The 11762-nt window shown below is 39.3% G+C and overlaps 1 protein-coding gene and 1 pseudogene across 1 annotated transcript; one reads left to right on the top strand and one right to left on the bottom strand.

Annotated features, from left to right (window-relative positions):
• LOC135201808 (histone H3.3A-like) overlaps positions 1-11762 on the bottom strand; it is an 87280-nt pseudogene that overhangs the window by 13028 nt on the left and 62490 nt on the right.
• LOC135201799 (histone H3.3A) lies at positions 185-8936 on the top strand. The gene is made up of 3 exons (XM_064231067.1): positions 185-208; positions 7740-8031; positions 8196-8936. Exons 2-3 carry the CDS (start codon positions 7750-7752, stop codon positions 8322-8324), a joined length of 411 nt encoding a protein of 136 aa, XP_064087137.1. The 5' UTR covers positions 185-208; positions 7740-7749; the 3' UTR covers positions 8325-8936.

Raw genomic sequence — 11762 nt, 5'->3', positions numbered from 1 at the left:
GTATTTGGTGAAAGTCGTAACGGCCGAGAGCGTCAATGCCGCCATCTTTGGTGAAGTAGCATTCAAAATGGCGGACGTGAGCCCCCGCAACCGTCAAGGCGTTTGAAAAGTAGCCCTGGGCGACGTGGTTTTCTTTCCCCGCCAAATCTTCCCAGGTTCGCTGCTAGTTTGAATCCGGACCTTTGGGTACACTTAACCGGAAACGAGGGTAGGTGGATACGTTAATTGGCGCGACTTGTTAAGCAGATTGATAACTTCGAATTCCGGTAAGCATCGGAACTTGGTGTTTTCGTGAACGTTCGATTCGGGCCAGGTAGGGATGTAAGTGGCACTTCGTGTTTTGTTTATTTGTAATCTGTATAGAGTTCTTCGAGGCCTACCACATTTGAAGTCTGTCGGAACTTGTGCTAAGGTTTCTAGTTGTGCGAGACTTGCCGCCTTTCAGGAGTAGCTTGCCTCTGTAGTGCAGGAAGGCTGAACGGTAGGCTGCTGGGGTTGGGCTATACTTAGGCTCCAATTCAAGGTCCCGATACGCCACTTAGTGAATCTTAGTTGGTTTTATCCGCTAGTCTGTATTGTTGGTTACCCAGCAGTCTATTCATTTATTTTTCAACCAATAGAATTTGGTGATTTATTGGTTAGCATGTGCATCAAATAAGGGCAAGGTAAAAAAATTTTTGCTTGTGATAACCGATTGGAGGTTAGGTTATGCAGTTAATGTCAACCTTGGCCAGTATGCTGAGTTTCGAACTGCGTGATCATTCTCAATTAGGTTAGGGTTGGACATGTTTAAATTGTCTTTAAATCATGGTTTGGTTGTATGCATTCCGAAATGCTGGCCACAATTATATCAAATTAGGCTACGGTAGCGAACCCCCTACTCCAATTGCTGTGTAGTAAAGATGATAAAATTACTAGGTAGAAACTTATTTATGGTAGTCAATATCTATTAAGCAATTGGTGTTAGTCCATCTATTCTAGCCCTACTCAACAGTATGTGGCTTAGCTAAGTAAGTCAAGGACCACTAAATTTCAGTGTTGCTGGTGGTGTTTGTTAAGGGCAGATAACACTAGAACGCTAATAAACTTCTACATTTACATAGTTGTAAAATTTCCAGGCTAGGCTAACCTAGCCAGTAATTTATAAAGTAGAAGAGTAGCACATTACTCTGCACCCCACCCAGCACAATAAATGCCATTGGAACCCATCTTATCCAATTATGCTGCCTTCTGTAAGATATCCTACACTCCCAACCCAGCAAAGAGGGGCTGTAGGCAGAATATGGTGGTAAAAAGGCATTTTATAGCCTTTGGTACCAGAATAATTCTGGAATTAAAGCTCTTACCCATCAATTTGGGTTCCGGTTAATATAAACCATAAATGAACCACCATGTCTGTAACTGTATCGTCTTGAAATAGCTGCAACTGGCAAAATTGTCTTAAGGCTCACTAATCTATGTGGGCCTTTGAAGGTATTTCACAATATTGACTAGACCGCTGTACTGCTGCTGATGCTGCCACCACATCCTGCACACCAAGTAAATAAATGCCAGTAAACCAGACCTCGGCATTTACGTCTTTTATGTCCATCAAGGCATTTTGGGTACTGCATTTTGTCCCATAGCATTGCAATGTTATTTTAAAAACCAAAACAAATCTCACGAGTGCCTCTGGCATGGTTGGTTTGGCGTTTTCTTCTCACCTCGGTGGTCGCGGGTTCGATTCTCAGCCATTCCATTGAGGAGAGAGAGATGTGTATTTCTGGTGATAGAAGTTCACTCTCGACTGGGTTCGAAAGTCGCGTAAAGCCGTTGGTCCCGTTGCTGAATAACTACTGGTTCCATGCAACGTAAAAACACTATACAAACAAATCCCATGAGGAGTAGTGTAAATGGGTATTTTTGCCTTTTTGAATTGCAGGTCCTCAAATATTTTAAAGTACACTACAAGGAATGAAAATTTAACTTCCATTTTCCTGTATGGAAGATTTATTAGCATATGGTAGATGGAGAGGGTGGGTAGGAGAGGTTTCTGATTGGAAGGGGAATCCCCCCATCCCCCTCCAGAAGGATTTCAGGTATTAAGAATCTATCAGGGCTTACTTCTCTTCCTATTTTACTGGCACCCTTGGGTTAACTTCCCCCCCCGCCTATTTTTTTTTATACTTTCTGAATTAAACTTCCAAGGGAAGTTTTGTTTCTAACTTTCATCCCTTCAATATCTCCTTAATATGGTTCAAATAGGTTGTGTTTTTTTTAAACGTGTTGGAGATGTGGATTGCAAAGTGTTAAGATCTCTTTTAAAAGTTTTTTTTATCCACTAAGCAAACATATCTTTGACCACTGAAGTAGGCACAGTATCCTCTCTCTCTTCAACCTCCTTTTTTTTTTCCTTTTTTGCTTTTCCTGCTGAAGGTCTTGCAGATCCTCAGTGGCTAGCTCTTGCCTGTGGCCAGCCATTAGCTCTTCCACATCCTCACCACTGTCACAAGTTATGATCTCGACCATTTCATTGAGGGGTCAGAGAAGAGATTGTATTTCCGGTGATACACTCTTGACGTGTGGAAGTCGTGTAAAGCTGCTGTTCCCATTGTTGAATAACCATTGGTTCCATGCAACGTAAAAACATACCAACTTCTTTGCCACTCGCATCCAAACCCAATGACATTCCAAGAGACAATACACACCACAATATGCGTAGGGTTGTGAGGGTCAGCCTCAAACCCTTTGACCTTCTTGAGGTAATGCACTGGCTACAATTTTCTCAAAGCTGAATTCATTGTCCTGGAAGTCTCCCTGCCAAGAAACGCCTCTGTTGTGTGGTCTATGTGGTGCTGGTGTACCACCTCAGTGGCTGCAAGTTCAATTCTTGGGCAATCCATTGAGGTGTGAGAAAAGTGTATTTCAGGCGAGTTCACTTTTGATGTAGTTCGGAGGTCATCTAAAGCCCATTGGTCCCATTGCTAAATGACCACTGGTTCCATGCAATGTATAAACACCATATACAAACACCCTGCCAAGCCTTAGTTATAAGGCTAACGCAATTAAAGGTATTGAAGTGATCAATCCTTTCTGAAATTTTTGGGCCAATTCGGTGTCAAGTCATATCAACACCTTTGAAACAGCCATTGTGTATATTTTCTTAAAGTTTGGGATGATTTTATGGTAGGTGGGCTGGATGAGAGGAGTGGTATTTAAATTTATCCAATAATTGGTCTTCTAAGCCAGGTGAATGTGCAGGGGCATTGTCCATTACCAGGAGGCACCTTTGGGCCCAGTTAATTTTTGATGGTGTTTTTCACATTTAGCCCAAAACACTTAGTTTACCTACCCACTCAAAGACTTGCCCCATGACTTTATTGGCCTTCCACATCGATGACATTGTTTTTCTGGAACAATCTTTGAGTTTGAGTGGTACACAAGTATGGGACCTTCACTTAGAAATCCCCACTGGTGTGTTCCCTAAGACCCATGAGTGTTAGCTTCTCCTTCATAGGCTTGTGGCCTGGCAATGAACTTTCCTCCTGCATGATGTAAGTCCAAATTGACATTTCTCCCCAAAACAGTGTCTCTCATTACAATAGAAAACCTGTTGTAGGAAGATTCCTTTAGCCACAAGATAATCTCTGAATTCACCAATGAAATCTTCGGTGACACATTTGTCAGAACTCAAGCCTCCCCCATGCTGTACGATAGTATGGATGCCTATACTTCAGAATTTTTTAAGTCTGCCTCTGCTTTCCCATTAATCATCAAGAGCATCACTAGTTGGCATTTTCTTGGATGAGCATGCACTTCCCTAGCTTTTTCACAAGTAATTGTTTCAAATGCACTAAAGCCCCATTAACGGTTTTTATTGATCCAGACCATTATTATAGTCTGTTTTCTGGTGCTTGGTCCTCAAGGCCTAAATTTCATATTCAATCATCATCCATAAGTCGTGTTAAGGACAGGACTGCTTTCACAACGTCAGCTGCCTTTAGTTCATGCTGCTTTCTGCCAGGATAGAGCTGATTGTAGGCTCTGCCTTGCCCTACATCCTAGTGTGATCAGCTACACGTGGACCACTTTCATACTCTGCTGAAAGTTCTTTCTTGAATTCAGTCATATTCCTGGTCTTATTGTTATTGAAGGAGGTGGCACTCACGGTATCTTGACCACATGATGGCTACTTTGCAATGAGTTATTACGGCACAATAACGTGAGAGAAAGATGGGATGCTTTTTCAGGCGCTTGATATGGGCTGGGTCATTGCTGGCCCCCAGATGGTGCGTTTCAGAGCATACAAAAACTGAAGAAACTTATGATAACATGAAGTTTTGTAGGAACTGGTCATGAAAACAGAAATATATAGAGGGCTTGACTAGAATGTTTAGGCGATTACATCAGGTGCAGAATGTTTTCAACTGTAAAATTACTGTATTGCATCGCATTCATTCTAAAAATGCAATGAAGTAGCAAAGTTGTGTTATTTATCATGGTGTGTTATTGATCATTGTTAAACCCCAAGAAATGGTTTTTATAGCATCCATGATTCTTTGGACAAAAGATTGGCCAAAGTCAGCCTCGTTTGAATGTGAAGCAACAGACGAAAATGGTCAGTTACCATCTGTGTCTTGGGACTTTCCACATGGGTGGGGTCCAAGTATAAATGGCAAAATTTGAAAATCTTTGTCTTACTCAAAGTGGTGTACTATGCTGTCTGCTTTTGAGTTTTTTGTGTACGGATGTGGTTGGAAACAACTCTCGTTATGAACAGAATTTCCGCTGCAACTTAAATTTGTCCTAGGCTATCTTTTGGGATGTGTGTATTGGTCTTATTAGTTATCCAACAATTAATGGTTGTTGGAGTGTTGTTTACACTCTGAAATAACTATATTTATGCCCTTTGACTGTTTAGTTCAATGTAATTTACTCAGGATTTCTGTTGTGTACTGGCCCGACAGGCTAAAGAACCCCCTCCACATTGTTAAGTTTTATGCAAGTGTCTGATTTGGGTTGGTTTTCCATTATCCCTATCTGGAGTGTTGGCATCCAGGTGTGGCCGTTTCATGTACGTTAGGTGGATAATGCCTGATGAATGGAAACCAACCCCTCCGTGATTCTAAGTTATGGTTTCTAGTTCTTGAAAGCTGCCTGTGGTTTCTAGACCGTTAAAGCTGAGGAGCAAGGTTTATAATCTATTTTTTTAGTTGGATTTTGGTGAAAATCATAGGGTAAAAAACTGACTTGCGCCATGGTGCCCACCAGTCCCAAAATATGGCCATCTTCCCAAAAAGCTACTTTTAATCGCTGTCATGAAGCCCGATCCTGGCAGCACATCAGAGACCTCTGTTCCTCACAAAGGAAGTGTTTCTCCTAAATTACGGAACAATAAGTAACGTAAGTGCATTTTTGGGAAGCTGCCCGTTCAGATAGAGGTGGCCACCATGTTGCTGTTCGATCATTTACCCTAATCTTGGGATATTTTGTGTTACCTCCTAGATTGCCCTTCATAAGGAGCTGTAAGGCGGTTTCAAAACTGCCAGGAAGCAAACTTTAAATGTTTCCCCCATTTGGTTGTGGGAGGGTAGTGGTAACTTGAAGGTGGCAAACCCCAAGAGACCATTAGATTCCCAGTTACGCAAGTAGGAATGTTTTTTTTTAAACATTTCATGAGGTTCATGGAACATTATTTAATGTGGGTGAAAATTTGCTACTTCAGAAGTGCAGAAGATGGATTGTGGGGTTCAAAGATTTATGCAGAATATGGTTTCAGTTATTGCAATAAACAGCATGTTCCCTAATTATACAAAGTCACTGTCAGTGTTCGGCAATTGCTGCCTGTAGACTGGGAATGCTTTGGAAGGCTGCTTCCATTAAGGTGAGCAGTTCAAACCATTTAATCATAACCTGGTTTGTCTATTTTGCCCATGTCCTTGGTAAATGGCAAGGCTATATTAGTGTGTGACCTAAGTCCGGTGTGTATATATATAACTCCATAAAGCAAGTACATACCAGTATTTGATTGCCAACATTTATATGGCTAGTTAGGCACTAATAGTTGCCATTTGAAACCATTCAGTCTAGTAATCACATTCCCCATGTTTGCTCATGCCATTAGTAAGTGGCAACTATATATATCAGTAAATGGCCTAAGTCCTATACAAAAGTAAATAACAGTAGTATTTGAATGTCAATAATTGTAAAGTTAACAAAGTGAAGTACAATATAGCCATATCAGGTGTTGAGGAAGAGTGCATGCAAGTATTAGCTTCATTGTACATGGTCAAGTACAGTTATTACAATGTTGTTAGGCCATATACTTTTTGCTGGATCAGTGAATGGTTGAGGTAGTATTAAGCAAATGTAACTTATGTGTAAGATGCTTCTCATGATTGGCTAAAATTTCTCATTGAAACCCAATAATTGTTCGTCCAGCAACCATGCTTTATTAATTCCCAAGGGTTTTAGTATACTTGCAGTGCATTGTAGGCATTACTCGAGGTTCTTGGCAACATTCCTTTAGCCCTCATCTCGGCCCCTTTCATCCCTTTTGCTCTACCTCCACTTATATTCGCTCGTACGTTTTGCCACCTTCCTAACAATTGGTTTTACGTTGAATGTGAGGATTCCCTCCAATTAATATGTACCTTAAAACTTTTCATGCAATTCACCTTTCATCATTTGAATGACCTTTATCGTCCCAGTGTTAGGCCCTTCCCTTAGTCTTAAAATCTGTTACACTTTTAACCATGAATATAAAGAAGTTAGTATCCAAATTGAATTTTAAAAATTTTTTTTTTTTTGGTGTATGACCTTCCAGTTGTTGGTGCACTTTTTCATGTGAAATTACAGATTCTGAATGCTAAATAAGTAATATCACACTATATATTGCAGTATATGTGAGGGTTGTCAAGACACACTTCAGTTTGGGGAAGGGGAGGGAAAGATCTCTGGAAATATGAAGGTCATAATTCTTAATTTGCCTGGACTTTATCCTGGAATATATGTGCTGTATCTTAGTGGAGTCGACAAGATGTTGGCTTATGGAATCTGTAAACAAAGGTTAAAATGTAGGTGATTATATGTAAACTTTTTAGGGTTTGGCTTAGTGCAGCAGGTGGTGTTAGCTCAAGGGTCAGGCATTGTTTTCATATTATAATGGCTATTGTGGCCACATGTGCCTTAAGAGGAGTTTTCCTCCTGCTTATTGGAGACATTAAGCCTTATGGCTAGGTTCGTCTCGCATAAATGTTGAATTCATGACAAGTCACTGTATTGACATTGTATGATTTTATCCAGGCAGTTGCGGTTCAGTAGGTTGTTTGCCCCATTTACGTCAAAATTTAGTTACTATATGTTACATATGAAAGGCCTTGCCATATTAGTTTCTATAATGCTAAACTCGGGATTTCTGTGCGTTAGAATTGCAGCACCTTGGATGGGAAGGGTAGTTATTCCCAAGTGCCAAGGTACAAATGTCTCCAGGAAATTTAGGTTTAGGTATACATTTGGAGAAGCACCTGCACTGATCTTTAACACTTCTGGTTTCCTTGGGGAACTTGATGGCATTTTTCATCTATGAATGTGTTAGGTGCTATGCTTGTAAACTGCTTTTGTTATAACCTGCATTGTATCTTAAATGTCATAGGCCCATCTTTGGTCCCACTGAAGAGATTTTCCGGAATACTAATCTGTTACATATCTGATTAAGGATAGTTTATTTTATGCTAATGAAGATATTGTAATTCTTACAGATAAGAAGCCATGGCTCGTACAAAGCAGACTGCAAGAAAGTCCACGGGAGGTAAAGCTCCCAGGAAGCAGCTAGCTACCAAAGCAGCTCGTAAGTCAGCACCATCCACTGGTGGTGTCAAGAAGCCCCATCGTTACCGCCCTGGTACTGTTGCCCTTCGAGAAATTCGTCGTTACCAGAAGTCCACAGAGTTGTTGATCCGCAAGTTGCCATTCCAACGTCTGGTGAGAGAAATTGCACAGGATTTCAAGACTGACTTGCGTTTCCAAAGTGCTGCTATTGGTGCCCTCCAGGTAAGTTAGGTTTTTCTGTTTGGAGTTGTCTTGTTGGAATAGTGATTTTGTAGGTCTGAGAAACCTTGGAAATAAAAAACTACTAAAATTATTTTTCCTGCAAAATTAGAATTTTAATCATAGAACGATTCTGCGATGAACTGATTGTCGTTTTTCTACTTCAGGAAGCTTCGGAGGCCTACCTTGTGGGCTTGTTTGAAGACACCAACTTGTGTGCCATCCACGCCAAGCGTGTAACCATCATGCCCAAAGATATTCAGTTGGCCCGTCGAATCCGTGGTGAACGTGCTTAAGCACACACATTCGCTGTGCTCACTCTCATAAGACATAACCTCCTAAGCTACATACTGCCATGGACTACTAAGTGAACATTTTTTAGTTTAAGTTTTGGCATTGGTCAATTCTGGTGTGCTGGTGTCAAAAGCTAGTGCAAGATTTAAAAAAATTATACTATAGCAGAATCAGTACTGCTAAGGAAGTGTTGACTAGAGTCTCTTAACTTATTTTCTGTGTGAAAAGTTCAGAACTGTGTATTCATTCACCCATTAATTTTCATTATGAAATTTTCATTGCTAAAGGAAAATGGTTAATGTGGCTAAGGATACACAGATCTGGTGTTGGTTATGTGATCACAAATAATAATACAGTACAAGGAATTATAATTTTTTTTGGACCGGGAGCAAACTGATGTAACTGTTTGTAATGTCGATGTTGAGGTCATCTCGTGTTCATGATCTTATTTTAGTTAGTGGGAAAAAAGCCTTTTTATTACCTTAGTTGTAAGTCTTGCTTTCTCTCTCCTTTCGGTGATGCAAAATTCTGTGAAGTTAAGTGCTTGCATCACTCTGGTATCTTCACATTGGATCTTCAATTTAGATGGATATTAAATTACACTTTCTACCATACCTAACTAGTTTTATTATTGAATCCGCCTTCGTTACTGTGTGAAAAGGTGCTGCAACATTGTAAAGTAAACTTCATTGGAGCTGTGATTGGATGAAGCTTAGCAGCTGAAGATTCTTGGGGAGGTTGGGAAGCCATCTGATTACTGTTTCTGCAAACGTACACTAGAAAGGCGATTGTTTAAGAGTGGCCGCCGGTGACCTGTAGGAAGTACAGGCCTGCGAGATTACTTTTAAATCGAGGTTTACTATGGTTTACAAACGTGCAAGCACGTGTTTTGCCAGTAAATAACAATCACTGACCAGTTCAAGAGTTTGCTATATTGGATTAACCCAGTGCCTTAGTTTGTAAAAGTATCTTTAATCACTAATTGTAAAGAATTAAGACTGGGCCTTTTACTAAAAGGCAAAAGCACCATTACCCAGAAATGGATACCAACTCACTAAATAAAAAGCTATGCCTTCCCTCTTATCTCCCCCAACCCCCTCCTTCCGTCCCTCTCCTCTTCCCCCACCTCTTGAATGTTACTCAGTCTAAACTAATTGTTATCAAGCTAGCTAATATGGTTACATTGTATCTAAGGGTCCACTTAGTTTAACCTGCCAGTTGACAGATTTATCTATCCATTCATAATCTATTTCTCGTAGTAGTAACAAAATGGTGTGATATATCCGAAGTGTCTCCGGCGTGGTTGGTATGAAGCCGTTGGTCCCGTTGCTGAATAACCACTGGTTCCATGCAACGTAAAAGCACCCATACAAAGCAAGCAAGATTAATCGAATGAATGTACGTATTGTGTAAGTAGTACGTAGTGCCATATACTGGTTGTAGAAATTCTCGCAATTTTTACAATGAGTAATGGATATACACACACGTGTACATGTGTATAATCTAACCTTTAATGAATCTTGAATGTCCGGTAGAGGTTCGATTTCTGTTTTTACGGAGTAACTAGAACCAATTTTAACTTCAAACCAAACTGAAGGCATTAGGCGGCTTTCTCTGCGAAAAAGTTAAAATGTTACCCGACATACTCATATCTGCAACCATGAAGACTTGTTCCGAGGTGGCAATCTCTTCACCTAAGTAATACAAATATGGCCGATGCCATGTGTTCAAATGAAATGGTCAGCTGGCAGGTAAGAACAGGGTGGATCATTAGTTATATACAATGTAAGTTATTAGATAGGAAAAATCAAAGAAATCTGAAGTAACTTTCACAGGAAGGGGACGGGCGAAGGAAGAACCTATACTGTTGTGTTCGCATCCATTGAACTTCTTCTCCACTTCACTTCCATCTAATAAGTACATATCACACTTTACGATCCTTTTTGTAACAATTGGCCATCTACATATAAAAATTGCTTCCGTTCATCATTTATTTCAATTTTGTTTCTGTGCCAAGCTTTCTCTGCACCAAGATTTCACTATTTTCTGCAATGTAATTCCCTTCTCACCATTTGTCTTCTCTCCCAAAGCCTTGAGATTTCACAATAGTATTATATGTACATCATACGTTTTCTTTCTTTCACTCAAGACTGCATCATCTTTGACAAGCAAAACTTATAACGTGGAAATACTGTTTGTACAGTAAGTTCCAGAAGTGAAGCGACAAATCTCAGAATTGATCGTACTTCTTTAGAAACTCGTGGGTAGCCAGTTAGTATATTTTATTCCAATTATTGTCATCCTATTTATCTGATAATACGTATCAGTGATTAACTGTATAAGCGCAGAAAGTATTTCCCTAGTGAATGATTAATGTTAGTTCAATAATTGTTTGTCAAAAGGAAATAAAAATTTTTCCCCAAAGAAACTTCTGCGGCTCTCAAAGTGTGATATCAAGTGTTCGAATCACCCTAGTGTGGCAGCACGACAGACTACATAAGCATTGGCCTAATATTTGTAAATTAATTTTCTACTTTTATAGCGTTATATCGAAAGTTATTATGATTTCTTTTGATAAAGCACAGAGAAGGTTTTAGCATCTGATTAAGTGAAATATAAATAAAACAAGTTGGTGTAAAAAAAAAAAAAAAAAAAAACTAAATCCAAGTTACATGTGGGTTTAGGATTGGTTACATGGTTAGACCTATTTCAAGAATCAAGGAAATATATTTTCCAGCTTGTTAGTTAATAATTTCATCGAATTTCTCAATTGTGCAAATTTTGCATGTGGAATTGCGTTGAGGGTCGCACCAAACAAGTATTTTCGTAGGTTCCACTTTTTTTTTTTTCAGTGCATAAGTGAGACTGTTCTTGTCCATACGATTTGGTGTGTGAATATGCTTGGCGAGCAATATTTTAATTCGAGGATCTCCTGTTTATGCTCTCTCTCTCTCTCTCAGGACCTTTTTATCTAGTCATGGGAAATAAACCAGAGGTCTTGTTTTTAAGAATCAAGCACTCGGCCTATTGGTCATGCTCGGTGCTTCTTTATGTGTGTATATATATATATATATATATATATATATATATATATATATATATATATATATATATATATATATATATATATATATATATATATATATATATATATATATATATATATATATATATATATATAAAAAAACCAAAAAAAACTCATAAATTTCTGTTATACAATAATGCTTGACTGGATTGAAACTGATTACTGGTTGTCCGTGGAAATATGAATTTGGGTGATATCACTCTCTTAGTATGATACGCCCACTTACGCAAATTCAGTCGTAAATTTCACGGTTGGAATAATTAGAAGATTTGAGGTAAAAGGTTGAAGTGAAAAAGGTGGAGTTAGCATTGTGGGTAGAAGGTAGAGGGGGGGGGGGGGAGGGAGGGGTGGTTGG

This window comes from Macrobrachium nipponense, chromosome 23 (genome assembly GCF_015104395.2).
Source record: "Macrobrachium nipponense isolate FS-2020 chromosome 23, ASM1510439v2, whole genome shotgun sequence".
NCBI lineage: Eukaryota > Metazoa > Arthropoda > Malacostraca > Decapoda > Palaemonidae > Macrobrachium > Macrobrachium nipponense.
This window is presented reverse-complemented; position numbering and strand designations above follow the sequence as displayed.